The 18,309-nt window shown below is 38.9% G+C and overlaps 1 protein-coding gene across 3 annotated transcripts in view; it reads right to left on the bottom strand.

The window, feature by feature from the left end:
- Positions 1 to 18,309, bottom strand: part of WDR27 (WD repeat domain 27) — a 449,814-nt gene that overhangs the window by 301,491 nt on the left and 130,014 nt on the right. For all 3 annotated transcript variants that reach the window (XR_012689733.1, XM_075203518.1, XM_075203516.1), the window contains exons 20-22: positions 15,148 to 15,245; positions 10,290 to 10,411; positions 7,641 to 7,738 (exon numbers count right to left, since the gene is read on the bottom strand). Coding sequence is in view for 2 of the 3 variants with exons in the window: in XM_075203518.1 (XP_075059619.1) it covers positions 7,641 to 7,738; positions 10,290 to 10,411; positions 15,148 to 15,245 (318 nt within the window). In the remaining variant the exon portion in view is untranslated. The remainder of the gene's footprint in view (positions 1 to 7,640; positions 7,739 to 10,289; positions 10,412 to 15,147; positions 15,246 to 18,309) is intronic.

Genomic DNA, 18,309 nt, shown 5'->3' with positions numbered 1-18,309 from the left:
CTAACACCTGTGTTGTAGCTGGTGCAAGTGATATGAATAAAAATCACGCACCTGAAAGATGCCCAGAGCTTAAATTGGAGGAATGTGTGTGTGCTCAACCTTGGCACGTCCTTAATGTAAATTACCTACATACATACGCCCTATTACTCCCCCCCGTTTGGCCCATGAAATCATAGGTCAGAAGGTTCCTTTGCATTCGAAGATGAATTGGACGTACTTGCATTCACTGGCATATGGTCCGTTTATGAGTATGAGTAGAGCGATTTTACACAAAATATGGCACATATCAGGACTTATGTTTCTTAATCAATCAGGCTCAAAATGAGCATCATCATGCCATTCAGTATTTTCAGCACCCCCGAAATGTTGGAGCACCAGGCCTGAGTTTGCTTTACGGTAGCATCTGTTTTCGACACAGTGAATAACTCACCACATACATGTAGGTAGTAAAATTGTCGTACATAGAATTGCTAAATATTTTACCTTAGTGCAGCTAGTTAACAGATATACAATAGCAACCACATCATCACCGACCTCCTCTGTCTTTTTTTTTTCCACCTTCCGACATACCCGCCTTTCTTACACGTTACTACCCAAGATGACCCCCCCATTAGAGTCAAGGGGCATTGCGTTGGTTGCCCCATTTTTTATTCTATGCCCGCTTTTTCCTGGATCCAAATCCCCTTAACCCTTGCTGCCCTTTCTTTGCCGCTGTCCCCCTGCCCTTTTGCAAGATAGCTCACAACCTTGTTTGGGCAGCTATCTTGGGGCGGGCACTGCCTCCGCAATCAAGGGATATGGCAGCGGCCATGCCTCTTCCGTAGGCCTCCCCCTTCATTCTGTTGCCTGGCATGGAAGGGTGCCGGAGCGTTGGCCATTGCATGACACATACGGAAGTGCGCTCCAGAGCGAGTGGACACACGGCGCAGCTCCGAAGCACAAACCTCTGCTCCTGGATGGTGCAGTGTGAGGAGCAGCGGATCCCTTTTCCCCAAGACAGCAGTATAGTGCCGGGAGCGCAGAGGGAGTCACCCCTGAGCCAATTTAGCTCAGGCCCCCTCAGTCATAGGGGGCCAGGTCAGGGCTCACAGTTTGGCAGCATTTGACCCCCATGGTGGGTTCCACATGTTTTACCCATCAAACCCCCATCCCTCCCCACAACAGGGCACAATTCATTAGATGGCTGCAGTCGGCTTACCCGAGGGGGGCGGCCCCCATCCCCCCTTGATCGATAGTACAGGAATACCGAGTCTATCAGGCCCTATTTAGTGTGTGTAGGCAGACTACACCCCTGGCATATGGGCAACATCCCTGTGGTTATTCCCAGGATTCTGCTGATTGTGCCCCATAGCCTATGTTTCCCCCAGCCAATCATGAAAATGAATATATGAACCACCCAGCACGACCATCCACCCCTCACATGCCCATTTATCTGGAGTCCCCACAGGGATTCACAGGACAGGCAGTTCACGCCCCTCCATGCTACCTTTCACGGGTCCTTAACCCCTGAGGTTGCCTAGCAAACCAACAGGTGCTAGCGTACCACTCACAGCTTCCCCTCACATCCTCTCAGGTGTCATGATAAGCTCCCTATCCCCGTCTGAATTTTCAATTCCCCCAGGCCCTCATGCAGAGGTTCCCTCCCCACCAGGATTCCCTCTCCCCCACGTACCCACACGATCATTGTAGGGACTCTGGCCTTCCCTACCATTGCAGAGTTAGTTCTGGGCCCGCTGCACCACGCACTGTTAAGCTTCATCATCATGAAGAACTTGCTGAAAATGCTTAACCGTTCCTTGGCCAATATAGTCAGTTCCTAGTAATTCGCCATCCGTTAATTATGGTGAAGCAACCTCGCCTGTACAGACGGGATGGGGCGCACATTTCAGACGACGGTAATCGGCTGTTCCTAGAACACTTATTGGGGGTGTTAGAGTGGTGAGGTCACTTGATGGCAGACTGGGGGTTAAAAGACTCCATCATTGGCAAGAAAGCTTTTGCTGTCAGCGACTAATACATACAGTGTTATCGCTGACTAGCCTCAGGTCACTGTCCCTTTTAAAGCAACGTGGCTCTTGGTTTCATTGTGTGAGGGACCCCTTCAAATACTTTGTGTGGGCATGTCATTGTGAGTCCAGAAGGAGAGCAGCCACTCTGACGCCAGATTTAGCACTGACCAAATCGTACAGGAGGAGACCTGGTTAAAGTGTCATTCCGGACAGCCATACACTGATTTTGGTTCAGGTATTAGTTTGCAGCTGACATGTAAAGGCTTTCAACGCCACCATAAGCTTAATATCAAGATCAAAAACTGTGACCTTATGCCAATTGTGTCAGTGTCTTTATTTATTTATAGAGTGTGAAGTTAGTAGAATACTTTTTTGTCATGAAGAGGGGCATCAAAAGTATGTAGTATAGCAAATGGAGAAAATACTTTTTTTTTGCGAGGTTCTGACAAAAGTCCCAGAGAAGTGATAAAGATAACCTAAATAGCTAATAAAACATTACATACAACTATACAATTGGTCCATGCATATCTTCTAGTCCACATCTCAATTGAGAAAGTAAATATAAGCACAGAGTACTTTCCTGAGTATTCAAGGCACCATTTCTGGGACCACATAACCTCAGAAGCTTAGATTGACATTACTTCATCAAAACAAACGCTAGCCACAGTGATGCATAATGATTACTTCCAAGTGAAAAGTTAAGTTAAAAGTATGATTTTATCCACATATTTTAGCAAAAACCATAGTAAAGTTTACCACATAAGAATTGGACACATCAACATTTTTCTCAGTAAATATATATCTAATGTGGCCATTGTAATGGAAAAAAACTACACCTAATGTCAGCAAAAACCCTTGCAATCCACACATGCAAAGAAATCAAACCATAGATGTCCATATATTAAGTTTTGTGTAATAATGTGAAATGACACAGGAAAAAAGTATTGAAAACATGAAGAAAGGGAGGTGCAAAAAGGCATGGAAAGCCAAGACACAATCTGAAATCTATCAGTAATTAGAAAGCAATCCTGCCAGCTGGTTCAGTCACAACTGATGGCCTATAAAAAAGTGTCTCATTACGAAGTTGTCTCACAAGAAACATCTCATGATGGATAAAAGCAAAGAGCTCTGTCAAGACCTTCGCTACCTTATTGTAACAAAACATACTGATGGCATTAGTTAGAGAAGGATCTCAAAACTGCTGAATGTTCCAGTGACCACTCTTGGGGCCATATTTCGAAAGTGGAAATAACATAATTTCACCATAAACCGGCCACGACCAGGTGCACCTTGCAAGATTTCTGACAGAGGAGTGAAAAAAATTATCAGAAGAGTTGTCCAAGAACCAAGGACCACTTGTGGAGAACTTCAGAAAGACCTGGAATTAGCAGGTACAATTGTTTCAAAGAAAACAATAAGTAATGCACTCAACCATCATAGCCTGTATGCATGCTCACCACACATGACTCTTTGCTGAAGAAATAAACATGTTGAAGCTCCTTTAAAATTTGCTGCACAAAGCCTGTGAAACACTGGGAGAATATAGTGTGGTCAGATGAGAGCAAAATTGAACTCTTTAGATGCCATAATACATACCGTGTTTGCAGGAGAAATGGCACTGCACATCACCCCAAAAATACCAAAACAACAGTGAAGTTTGGAGGTGGGAACATCATGGGGGGTAAATGTATGAATCTCCGGATTCTTCATCTCCGGCGTGTTCAGCCTCTTCAGCGCTTAAATTTAAAGCGGCGCTGCATTGTAAAGGGAAAGTACCCTTTACAATGCAGCGCCGCTTTAAATTTAAGCGCTGAAGAGGCTGAACACGCCGGAGATGAAGAATCCGGAGATTCATACATTTACCCAATGGTGTGGGACTGTTTTTATGCACATGGTACTAGTATGCTGCATATAATTGAAGGAAGGATCAATGGAAAAATGTACCAAGACATTCTTGATAAAAATCTGCTGCCATCTACCAGGATGTTGAAGATGATACACGGGTGGACATTTCAGCAAGACAATGATCCCAAACATACAGCCAAAGACACTCTCAATTGGTTTCAGAGAAAGAAAATAAAGCTGCAAGAATGGCCCAGCCAATCACCTGACTTGAATCCAAATGAAAATCTATGGAAATAACTAAAGATCAGAGTTCATAGAAGAAGCCCATGGAACCTTCAAGATTTATAGACTATTTGCTTTGAAGAATGGGTCAAAATCACACCTGAGTAATGCATGCGACTAGTTTTTCCATACAGGAGACGTCTTGAAGATGTCATAAACAACAAAGGCTTTTGTACAAAGTATAAAATAAATTTCAGGGAGCGTGTTCAATACTTGTTCACTGTGTCATTTCACATTATTACACAAAACTTAATTTATGGACATCTATGGTGTGATTCTTTGTAAGTATGGATTGCAAGGGTTGTTGCTGACATTTGGATACAATAGCCACAGTAAATGTATATTTACTGACAAAAATTTTGATGTGTCCAATACTTATTTCACCCAGTGTGTGTGTGTGTGTATATATATATATATATATATATATATATATATATATATATATACACACACAAGTTAACCCGTGCGTGATACTCATGCATTCTAGTCAAATCAAGCTACTTAAGGTGTTAAAAAGGTTCTTGTCATGCATTTGGGCCATAGCCCAGGCCTCCTCAGTGGAAGAGCGTTACTTCCCGACGCAAGCGCCCTTTTTTAACGTGGTTTTGTCCACATGTCACCACCTCATCATTTTTCTCCATCACCTCATCCTTCATCTTTATCGCCACATCTATCCAGATGTCTATCCAGACACAGGGATCTCTCTCAGCGGTCCTGAGTATCACACTCCTCTCGCTCTGCCACCCCCGGCAACCACCAACCACTCCCCACTGTCACCCCCGGCAACCACCAACCACTCCCAACTGTCACTTCTCCTTTAAGAAATATATATATATTTTTTTAAAATCTTTATAAACACTTTTAATTAACAAACTAAATTAACAAATTAAAAACATCTTAGTATACCAAATTTCAGCCCTTTCTGAGTTTTTTTTTCCACACACACTAAGAATTTAGTAGGTCAGTGTATAACTCCGCCCAGCAGGTGGCGCTGCAGCTTGTTTTTGTTTTTTTTCACACACATACAGACTAATACACGCCACTAGGCTTTTATATTATATATATATATATATATATATATATATATATATATATATATATATATATATGAGACTGCCGTTAAAGAACTGACTACATTCAATAAATGTAGAGACAAAAAGGAGAAGGATAGGGAAGAATTGTGTAATTGGAGGCACTCAGCGATCATAGTTACTAAAATATCTATGTCTTTATTAATATACATTAAAATAATCCCTCCTAGTATGAACTAGGAGGGATTATTTTAATGTATATTAATAAAGACATAGATATTTTAGTAACTATGATCGCTGAATGCCTCCAATTACACAATTCTTCCCTATCCTTCTCCTTTTTGTCTGTACATTAATGATGGTGTAGGAGTGCACCCACCAGTAAAGATACAATTTTCAATCTTAGAAGTTATAGATATTATTAAACTGGTAGCGATACCTAGTGCAGCGGTATTTTCTTCTATAATTACATTCAATAAATGGTCACTCTTATGAAAGATGATGATACTCATATTTCTTTGTGATCCCTGATATTTTAATGGCCTTGTCAAAATCAAAAAACATTTGTTGGCATACATGAAGTACAAGCCCAACTAATATGTCATTTTCACTCAACATTTCCACTGCCCCCAATTCGCAGAGTCGTGGAGGTTCTATGCCAAGGACTGCCACAGTTAGAAAGAATTAACCCACTCTTCTCACCCACTTCATTTGTGCAAGGACTTGCAACTGGAAGAAGAGGTGGCTCAAACTGTATGTATTTGAACTGGTCTTGGTTGTCACTGCTTAGATGAGAAGCGTTGCAACGCTGGTGGGACTGAGTTCTCAACTACAAAAATTACCATAGTATTGTTATTTGTGAAGAGGGGAATATTGGGTATAAATGTTAATTTAGCTCAAGTTACCCTTTAAAAGATTAAATGAGTATTGCTCAATTCAGTAAAGAGTAAGATGACAGCAGATAATGCCACGTTTGGACATTACTAAATATAAAAGTCAATATGTAAATGTTTGTGTACTACTCAGCTACATAATATACCTAAAGTAACTAATGGATTTCTACTTACATACTTTGTTCTAACCCCCTGCATTAAAGCCAAATTCGGTATTTGGAAAAGATAGGGATTATGGAGTGTAGAGGGTGACATGATTGTGTATGACCTGGAGAATCAGCCTTTGATTGACACGCAAACCTGAAATGCAATTACTCTTAGACCTAACATGAACCCCCTCTCCAATCATCTCTAAATTGATCCAGCATCCTGTCTGTTTCATAAATAAAAGCAAACAGTTATTTAGGAGCATGGATCTTATCTGTCTTGCATTCAGAATCCAGTGCTTGCTTCATACAGTGCCCTAAAAAAATCAAAATGCTCTGATGGGACTACATAAACATGGCAGGGACAGAGATGTGACAGCAAGCATAATCAATATGTAATGCTCCATTATCATCATCATCATTTATTTATATAGTGCCACTAATTCAAATCCGCTTAGTATACTTTATAAATGTGTGTGGCTTTGGGGCTCTTTGCGATGAAAAGGAAAGATTATTTCAAGTTTACAGTGTAATGCCGTACAGCTTGCTTTGGAAGTTCTCCTTTGTTCTCCTTTTGTACTTGCTTCTTGCAAGATATTTTGTATTTAAACTCAGCAGAAAACATATTTTTGTCACGAGCTGCCGCAGTTCGTCAGTTTCTTCTGCTGTGTTTCCCGACTGCTGCCATGACAGCTGTGACCTCACTTCCACCTCCTTGCACCGGCTGCCGCCAGGCCAACTGCCGGGACTCTCTTCTCCACACCACCACGTCCAGAAACAGCTGTCAGTCGGGCACAGGCGCAACAGGTCCCCTAAGCCTGATTAGCATCCTGTGTGTAATTCACAGTCTGCTGTAGGGGCAAAGCTAATTGTCTAATGGCATTATTTAAGGCAGGGAGGGATTAGCCTCCCTACTGGTTATAGCTTCAGTACTTCTGTTTGCTGACCAGTGTGTGGTTGTTCCTGAGACTCTTAGCTCCTGTTTGATATCCACTGTTATGATCCTTGCCTGATTACCGGACACTGCTTGTACGTCTGTTGCCCTGACCTCTGCCAGCTTCTGGTTTCTGCTTGTCCACCAGCTGCCTTGCTCCATCCCAGGCTCATCTGGTCTCCAGGTACCCTCCTACCGCCGCACTGCGCTGGTCAAATATAAGCTCCTACTACTTTGAGTTTAAGACCTGGGGGCATCTCAGTACCTGTGAGCAGTACTCGCTCTACGGGAAAGGTGGCTGCTATAGGTGAAGACCTTTCATACCTGTTCTAGGAGTTTATGTTTGGGGCGCTGGCCTAACAATTATAGAGGCATTCACTGTAAATACAGCTAGAAGTACGTTTGTATGCTCAGAATGAAAATAAACAAACATAATAATATTATAGTTTCCCTTTACCAAGAATGAAAAAACAAAAAAGTGTTTTGCTTTTAACTCTTACCGTAAAGTTCTAATATCCCATAACTTTAGGCTATCACCAATGGCCATGGTCACAAAGAGATTGTAAGCTTCAGCTGGCTGGGTGCTAAATGCAGAGCCCTGTGTAAGCAAAGGAGAAACTGTCAAATAGTGCAATAAAGCAAAAACGAACACAATATTATAATTATTAATGTTAATTATTGTTATTATTATTATTATTATTATTCTAAAAAATCATTTGTAGCAATGTATGCCATAGAAGAGAGGGGGAAAAAAACTAACCACACAAATACTGCAAGATATTGTTCAATGTCAATAAAGTAGCACTAAACGTGTTATTCGGGATATATCTTAGATGTATCTACATAACAGATGATTAAAAATGCATTGATTAGGCCATGTTCACATCCTGTTAATGTAAAGTTATATTAACACCTAGTAAATGTAGTAACAATATTTGAAAATTCTGAAATTGAAACAATGATAAGGAAAAATAAATAATTACACAAATCAAGAAAATGTGTATTATTTAGATGGAGATCATAGAAAGAATAAATGCATAATTCATTTAGTCACTCTTTTTGGGCCTGAATCCTTAAGGCACATAAATGCGAATACATGCCATATTTTACATAAAAATCTGCTCTGCGCATGCACAGAAACGAACATACACCAGAGAATGCAGCAACATTCAATTCATCTTTGAGTGCAAAGGAGGCTTACTACAGACTTCAGGGGCGGAATAGGAACAGGAAAGGGTGCATGCATGTAGACAATGTAGCTAAGCTCAAGCGCACACAGCAAAGTCCGATTCAAAGGTATGTGTTTCTCTGTTGTATCACTTGCACCAGCTACAGGTCTACTGTAAGTGCAAATTACTAGTAATGACTAAAAATGAAATAAATTATTGGCAGGTGACAATAATCAAATACTTTTTCTGTGTGTTCTTTTGATACTTTATATTCCACACATGTATTGGACGTATCCTGCAGTGTATTGTCTGTTAGAGCGAAGCGTACCTAGACCCATATTCATCAACAGACACATCTGTTTGTTTTGAGTGCCTTAAGGAATCAGGCCCTTTATGTTATCTGGTTTTGTTTTTTTGTCTACTTCGATAATATATGTAACTTTGCAAGACACACTTCTAGTGTGGTGCGCAATGAAACAACATATATCAATCAAATAGCAACAAAGCTAACTAACATTTATTTGCTTGTACTTTTGAATACACTGGTTGTGAACGAGGAATATAAAAAGGAAATAGTGGTGCTAGGTAATTTGGACTCATGACTACAGGTAAATAAGCTTCTGTTGCAAACCATTTTATTACACTAAAGTAATGTGTGTTAAGAGTCCCAAAATACTGTACATTCATGTGCAATCATGGAATATTTTTCAGGTCAGAATGTTATATTAAACTGTAATGCATTCTACTTTACCTAAATGATTTATAAGTTGCATTAATAGTTTTTTAACTTAAGAAAAACAAGTTTGAGTTTCCTTTCTAAACCACAGTAAATTTCTGCCTCCACTTAAGCCTCAAGAGATTTCATGTGTCCACAGGTTTGACAGCATCCAGTGCTTACCTAGGCCAAAATAACTCAGCTGACTGAGCAAAAGAATGGAACACCAGTAGCAGAATGACTGCACACGTGTTGTAAGCGATATGTGAGCATCACAAAACAGCTAAGTGTTTTACCAGATCACATTGTACTTTAGTGTATGCTTACATCTTCTTAGAACTGTTGAAAATATACTAATCCAACAAGAATTTGAACTCACAACAGACATAAGACTAATGTATATAATATTTCATTAAAATTATAGACGTTGAGTCATAATGAAGACAGATCAAGTAAGTAGCTAAGTACACAGAAGCACACTGTGATTAACTTTAACATTATATCCATTCAAAAATAAAGTGTACATTGATAAAGCACTGTTAGGTCTTCTTAGTCTATCCTGGAAAAGTGATTGAGCGAGTGAGTGAGTGAGCAATTTCACTTTAAAGTATTTACATGTTTTGGGTTTTAATTAAATACTTTGAAGTGTGATCTAATGTGAAATTCCTACAAATACATTACAACCTCTTTTAAAAATCTGGTATTTTGCTTTAAATTGACATTTTACACTATTAGCCAACCACACTTTTACATTTTACCCGTACTTTATGCAACTAGTGCTGAATACAAACTTTTTTGAGAAGCATAAATGTGAAATCCAGCTAACTACTACCATAATAACGGTAGTAGTCTTTACGCGGCAGGACATTTCGGACAATTGAATATGCCCCTATATGTCAAAGTTATGTTCCTGCACTGTAAATAATGTTTGTTTATCTGTAAAAAAAATATTATGAAAAAAAAAAAATCTTCCATAAGAAATTATGCTATGACTACATATATAATTGGCATTTCTGCACAATCTAATACCGTCAGATTATCATAATTGTCTGTGTAAGGCATGATTGCAATTCATAATAACCAGTGATATAATTTATTTACCCCACAATACGTTAATAAACAAAGAAAAATGCAGATTTGTAATGTATGTCAAGGATAAACAAAACTCAAAAAAAAAAGTGAGCACATTTCTAAAGAAAGAATTGTATTTTAGTGCTTGAATGATGAACTTTATTTGAAGAACAGTTATAACTTTAGGTAGTTACCTTATTTTGGCAGATTTGGTGAGCTGCTCTTGGGTGGACATCTGGAATTGCTGCTATGCTGCAGCCTACATTCAGATCAAAAACCTCTACAGCACGGTTACTTCCTGCCGCAAGCACAATATCTAAAGGACTCGTGTTCAGGTTCAATTAACGTACATAATTAACTCACTTTTAAAAAACATATATACTTACAGCATGATTCAAACTAATGAAAATAGTCATAAATATTAAATCTCATATGTGGACATAAATCCATCAAATTACAACTCCAACCTAAGCAGTTTCAATAATGATAATTATAATTCCAGCTGTCACAAGGTAGGAAAAGAATGAAAGCTAATTTTTTCTGTTTTGTTCCATTTCCTAAAGAGATGTTTGCAGTAGAGAGTGGAAGGTGGCAAATTCACGGTGCCAGAGCAATATATTACTAATACAGATTACCAACATGTTAGCTGTCAGCATACATATACCTAATTATTATCTAATTACATTGTGGACCTGATACATGTCCGGACGCAACTTGCATTTTATAAAATAGCACAGGATTTGAGAATATTTCCGACTGTATTCAAATCCAAATGTATCTCAATATACGTTTCCATTTGAATAAGGGTGTATGTACGCTCTGCCTAAACATTACTTGCCATATGTAGTCTCACAGAACGGACTGCAGTATATGCAGTCTGTTCTGTAAGACTAAAAGGTCACATCAGAATACATAAAAAAAAAACATCTAAAATAAATTAACAACTCTTAACAATATAAACATTAATACATATATGGATTTTTCTAAAATGTTCTACATATTAAATACATTAATCAAGATGCTTTTAATGCTTACTTTACCAAGTTTAATGCATTTAATATGTGTATATACAGTCAATCTTCCTTGCATAGACATGTTCTGTGCAAGTAAGTGCCATGCATATCATCATCATCATCACCATTTATTTATATACAGGGGCAGGCTGGCCCGGGGGCAGGGGGGCACACGTACCCCGGGCCGGACATAAAAACATTGTTTCGGGCCGCCAGGTGGCTGGCCCCTCCCCCAGGACCAGCCAACTTCAATAGGCCGCGGATCCGAACGCTCCGTCCCCCCTCCCTCCCACTTTCTATGTTCGCGCGATGCATCTCGTGTGGGTGCCGTCCCATGACTGAAGAAACTGACAGCGCGTGGGATTGAGCCAGGTAAGTGCCAGGGAGGGGGGTATTATATTTATATTGTGTATGTCAGTGTGCTAAATTAATGTCTGTGTGAGAGGGGGGCGGCAGTATATGTATGTATTGTGTGTTTGTGGGGCCAGTATATGTATGTATTGTGTGTTTGTGGGGCCAGTATATGTATGTATTGTGTGTTTGTGGTGGCAGTATATGTATGTATTGTGTGTTTATGGGGCCAGTATATGTATGTATTGTGTGTTTGTGGCGGCAGTATATGTATGTATTGTGTGTTTGTGGCAGCAGTATATGAATGTATGTATTGTGTGTTTGTGGGGCCAGTATATGTATGTATTGCGTGTTTGTGGGGCCAGTATATGTATGTATTGTGTGTTTGTGGCGGCAGTATATGTATGTATTGTGTGTTTGTGGCGGCACTATATGTATGTATTGTGTGTTTGTGGCGGCAGTATATGTATGTATTGTGTGTTTGTGGCGCCAGTATATGTATGTATTGTGTGTTTGTGGCGCCAGTATATGTATGTATTGTGTGTTTGTGGGGGCGGCAGTATATGAATGTATTGTGTGTGGGAATGACCAGTCTAGGAATGTAGTGTGTGTGAGGGAGGGGGTCTTAATATAATGTGGGAGGTAGGCTATCAATTTAATTGAGGAGTGCAGGTGGGGGCTAAGTATTGGGTGCTATCTTATTTGTGGGGTGATGGTGGGACAATTTAATTTAATAGTGGGTCCTATGAATTTAAGATGGAGTAATTGCACCTTTAAGTTAATGCTGGGGTGGTGAGCTATTAATTGATTGTGGGGCTGTTTGGGGAGAATGAGGTCTATTTATTAAATGTGATTATGAATTATTTAATACCTGGGATTATTGTGGGAAATGGTTATATTTGTTAGACGTAAATGCTATTTAAAATAATGCTGGGGCTGTTTGAGGTGAGGGAAATATGTTTATATATTAAATGTGTTTGCTATCTAATGTCAGGGTTGGTTGGAGGGAAAAAGATCTATTGAGCAAATATGAATATTTTTATTTTAAATTGTTGTGGCTGGAGGGAGGCCTAATTATAAAACTTGGATGCTATTGATTTAACACTGGGACTTGTTGGAGTTTTCTAAATTTTATGTACCCATTTTTTTTCTAAATAGGGCCTCCAATATTACAGGATCCAGACAACCAGCAATTGAGTTAAAGTAACCAGCAGCCGCAAGGGGTGACAGTGACAAGAACAGGTAGGAGAGAACAGGACAGTCTGCCAACTGTCCTGAATCTGGTGAGACAGTTCCAAACTTGGGTCACTGTTTCCCTTAGGACAGTTGGGAGGTATGTCCCGCTTCACCGTGTACTGCTTGTGAAGGCAGAACTGTGTGCACCCAACAGTAGTGCACACAGTATTGCCTGTGTATTTGTCTAAAATGATAACCATGCTACATCATAGGGGGTTACCCAGTCTAAAGTGCCCAGGCCCCCCAGAGTCTTAATCCAGCTCTGGGCCTGGGCAAAAAATATATATATGGATTAGGCAACACTACAATAGCCTCTTTTTATATAGATAAATATATATTGCACCAAAAACCACCCTTTAAGGATGGGCCGCTGCTGTGTGATTGTCCCCCGGGCTGAAATCTGCCAGCCCTCCCCTGTTTATATAGCGCCACTAATTCCGCAGCGCTGTACAGAGAACTCACTCACATCAGTCCCTGCCCCATTGGGGCTTACAGTCAAAATTTCCTAACACACACACAGACTAGGGTCAATTTTGTTAGCAGCCAATTAACCTACCAGTATGTTTTTGGAGTGTGGGAGGAAAAAATCTCACTTTAATACATCTGCGAGATGAAACACCCTCGAGAAAATCGCTGGATTTTCAAAATCGGAGCTGGATACATTTACCTCCAGGTGTACTTATGAGAAGCACAGGACTTGAATCAGCCACATCTGCGTCAGCATGACCTTACTGTACACGGTTATGTTTATATGCTCCTTCCCTCCCCTGTTCCGCCTCTCAAGTAGTAGGCAGTTGTAAGTGCGTTCAGACATGAATTGTATGCAATTGTTGGCATTGGCGCAAGGTCTGTTTCTGAGCATGTGCAGAGCTATTTCACACAAGATATGGCACACAAACGGACTTACGTTCGAACATGAATCAGGCCCTGTATGTTTACAGCTGAATTTCAACATTACCCAGGTAGGAACATATGCAAATAAAATGAAACATGCCTATTTGAAAACTGTTCGCATACTCAGTTTCCATACATGCATTTTGGAAGTGTCTACCATTCCCAAAGTCCTGACTTTTGGAACGCTATCTTAATATTAATGTTTCTCTTAAATATTGTTTACTGAAGATATTTTAAATAAGTTCTGATAGTAAAGGGGCATCAAACAGTATTTTTTTTTATGTGGGTCACTTTGTGTAGTTTAATGCTTTTATTACAATAGAATTTGATCACCATTACTTTGAAAGTAATGGCTGACACCTGATCACCTGCACCTAAAGTTATGTTAAAATCAAGGAGTAAAAAGACTATGCGGCCATCAACTAAACTGGTAATGCCAAATAAATGCCCAATCTCCTCCCCTTATTTTAATATCTCATTCCGCAACGGGCATTCTAGCAAGAGAATTCAGCCCACAATCAGCAAAGTAAACCCAATCTGCCTAGTTTCCCCCATCAGAGGGAGGAAAGTATAGCACCTCAGCAGTCACTACCATCTTGACATGCAATCATTCACAAGTAGACATAAATCAAAAAAAGAGGAAGGGCATTTCCATTGCATGACTTCATTTTAACAGGTTCAGAAATTATGAGTATGTATGATTTCCAATTATAAACTACACTCTAGAAGAAACTACAGCATTCATGTGATGGCCAAGAATGTTTACATATGCTGTGAACTGACTGATTTAGTAAGTGAGAGCAGGAGAAAAAAGCAACTGATTGGGATGACTGTGTATTCTCAAAATTATATATATTACTATAAACATGCAGCATTATATTAACTCATATAAGTATCAGTAATCTCCATTTTCTAGAAGAAAAAAAACCTGTTGTGTTTATTTTTATTGTGTCATCTGACCTTTTCTTTAAACCACAGCCGCTTCCCTGAAAACATCATGGCAATTTTTATTGTAGGACTTTGAATTCTGGTAAGTCAGGTGAATTACACGTTGTGCACAAGCAACATACCTGTCTTTACAGGACCTTCATCAAGCCATAATGAACACTAAAATGAAGTATACATAGAATGCCTTTAATATAATGATTCTTTATTTATAATTAGGGTGAGAAAATGATGTCACACCGATTATACCTAATGATGCTATTAATGGGGGTTATACTCTATATACAGGCTTCATTCTATGGTCACTATATATTGATAAAGTTCCTGTGCGGATCAAAAAGTTGCCTGAGCATTTGGGGCAAATAAAAAAATAATTATTGTACCTGTTTAGATCCAGTGATGTTTTCCTTTACTTATCTATAAGGGATCAGAGTAAATCTCTACAATCATGCGCACACATATAAAGGAGATGATAATGTAGTAATCAGAGTGCTGCTGAAGAATCTTCATTCTGTGTGATTCTATCAAAAAATACTTGGAATTTGTATTCATCAATAAAGCATTAATAAATATTTGATGTATTTTTTCAGTTTCTATGTAAAAAAATGGATACAGGAATAAAAGTCATTCACAGCCGACAGTCCGGTAATCTCCACTGCAGAGTCCATGTGAAACTTTTGTACTGGTTTACATATGCTTTTCTGTTTATACCTAAAATTAAAAACATTATTTAAAATAATAAAACATTATAAAATATTTAGTATAGTATGGTCAGTGTGCTCCCCAGCATCTACTTCTCAGGTGCGCCACCTGACTGTTGTTACTTGTCACCTGGCTCTTGGAGCCCAATAGAGTCCTATTATAATATAACAAACCATTGTTTCTCCTATTAGCAAAGGCACTATAACACTATAGTGTGTGCTAGACCACTCACCACCAATCTAACCAGACCTGGCAGATGTGGGCAATAACCTCCAACATTTTTCAATATTATTACAAAGTATTACAACTGCCCTCACCCAGCCACTGCCTCTGCATCAGCAGCATATGCTTTTGGTTTACAGTCATCTGTCATCATTATCAGCGTGTATGTCTACCCTATGGCAGGTGCAAAACATACGCCTCCTAACAGGCATATATATGCATATTTCTGCAGGTCTCCATGACCCGCATTTGCGTCAACACGCATTAAGTGTACTCGGCCTGTGTTTGCATGTCCCTTCCTTGTCACACCTCTACAGGTGGTGCAAGAATCATGAAAAAATGCATAGGAGTATATGCATGTGCCCACTTGCTGGGCATATGCACAACGATTTAACACAATATATGCTATGCAAACTGGTGTACGCCCTACTCTGCATCAGCCCCAGTGTGGATAAAGAGCACTGTTTAATCCCAGATTTTTAACTGCAGCTTTGCTATAAAAGCATACCCCATAAGAATAAAATAAATAGATGAAGCCACCTCCAACAACTTTTTGACAGTGGATAAAGTAGTACTGATATAGAACAAAATCCTCAAATAACAAATTTCTAACATCAATGGTCATGCTCCATGTCGATGCACCAATCTTCATTAATATATGCTAAAGACAAATTCACAAAGTGGCCCCTAAACATTTTTTAAAATTATTTTAATGACAAAATGCCGGGTCATTTTTGATTACTGGAATTTTGCTTTCTTGGATAGCTTTTAGTTATAAACATCATGATGAATAATAAAATGACAGTAACATCTACACAAGAATGTAATACTCAGTGATAGAAATTCTTACACAAACAATTTAAAACAATATCTGAAACAATGCTCTTATTTTTTTTGCTCTTATTTTTTTTTTCATTAGGGGCACAAACAAATTGTTCTATACATACAATTCTGTATTAACATTGCAACAAAAACCTTTCTACATGCAAGATTGTATAGCATTTTAGAAAGCAAGTAGGATGGGGGAAGTTTTAATGGAGAACCAGTGCCTCGTTTGAAGGTATTTATAAAAGTCTCCTACTGAAATTTGTTATTTAGCTTGGCAGTAAGGACATAATATTATTATTTTCATTCTTTTATCATACCAATAGGTTAGGTTCAAATTTGGAATTAGTTTGGCCAAAACCAAGTTAATTATAGGCTACACGAAGTGATTAATTCTTTAGTAAGAGCTATCATTTTATCCCACATGCACAAAGAATCATTAGTATATAGCATTGTGTCATTGTTAATAGGTCTAATAGTTTTAGGGATTCAAACTAGGTCTTCCATAGAGATGTAATTTATGGTCTTTCCTAACCCTATCCAAGCTTTGGTGAGTGGGGTTTTGGAAGTTGAGAAAACCATTCCTTTAGCTGGATTAGAAATTGGATTTCCTATTTCTAGTTGGATTTCATATTTTTTTCTGTAAGTTTGGGCCTGCCACTCTCTGCTTTCTAATTTGGGAAGGTACATAGCTTTTCTTGCTAATCTGGGCTTCTTATTGTTCTATATAAATATTGACACTGCAGCATAGGATTTGTTGAAGAGTTGGAGGGACAGTATATACGGTATGGCTCAGAATGGATACAACATCATAGGCAAAAACATCCTATTTACAGCTGCAACATGGCTCAAAAAGATTTTATTTACACATATTATTTAATTTGAAAATAAGTAATAAATAAGTAAACTGGAAAGAGGTCTTTTAGTTCCTGTCTGAAATGTGTAATGGTCCCAATTATATTTAATTTACCAACCTGTACTTGACTGCTGTGGACATACCTGTTATCAGGGGCAGATTAGCCATATACCGTATTTGCCGGCGTATAAAATGACTTTTTTGCCCTAAAAAACATGCCTCCTAGTTGGGGGGTCGTCTTATACGCCGGGTGCACCTTACACTAATCTATTGGCAGAAAAAATGCTGGGCGCTCATTGACTTCTATCCTTATGTATTTGAGTAAATAATGTGGTCTATCACCAATAGTGGAGATATATTGATCGGCAGTGACCAGTATACGGATTAATAAAAATGTATTACAACGAATCAAACATTATAAAAACCATAAAGAGTAACAGACTCTTGAGAAAGCGCGTTGGGGTACGCCCATTTTACTCCACAACCAACCAACAAGACTGACGAGAACTTTGAACCTATATGCTGGATGCACGTCACTTCTAGTCAGCTGTCAGCTCCACACAGACGCCGGCAGACTCACCCCTAAAGGCCGCGTGGCTGCATCAATCCGGAGGACTAACAGCAAGTATCAACAACTTTATTATTACCTCGTGGTTACTTCCTCACTTACCGGATTCTGTATATATTATTGACTGACCAACAATGACGGGCTCCGTCTTCCATTAAACACTGCGGTATAATATCCTCTGCAAACACATGCAAATTTGGAACACATGATCTCCCTGACAAGGACAAGTCACTGTGCATATGTACCTTTTGGCTGGAGATTCAAATCCTCTCTTTAGGAGATCCCTGCCATTTTTTATAATAATTCTCTGTTGTTGAACATAAGATTGTTACCAAAACAGATATACTGATGTATTTTTGTATGTCATTTTTATGTTATTATGTTATTAATCCCTTTTTAAGATAGACCTAGGTCTGTTACTCTTTATGGTTTTTATAATGTTTGATTCGTTGTAATAAATTTTTATTAATCCGTATACTGGTCACTGCCTATTAATATATCTCCAATATTGGTGATAGACCACATTATTTACTCAAATACATTATAATAGAAGTCAATGAGCGCCCAGCATTTTTTCTGTCTGTTTTTGTAAGAAGGGAATT

The sequence above is a fragment of the Mixophyes fleayi genome, chromosome 3, assembly GCF_038048845.1.
Source record: "Mixophyes fleayi isolate aMixFle1 chromosome 3, aMixFle1.hap1, whole genome shotgun sequence".
Lineage (NCBI taxonomy): Eukaryota > Metazoa > Chordata > Amphibia > Anura > Limnodynastidae > Mixophyes > Mixophyes fleayi.
The sequence above is the reverse complement of the archived record's forward strand: the minus strand, read 5'-3'. Positions and strand labels throughout refer to the sequence as shown.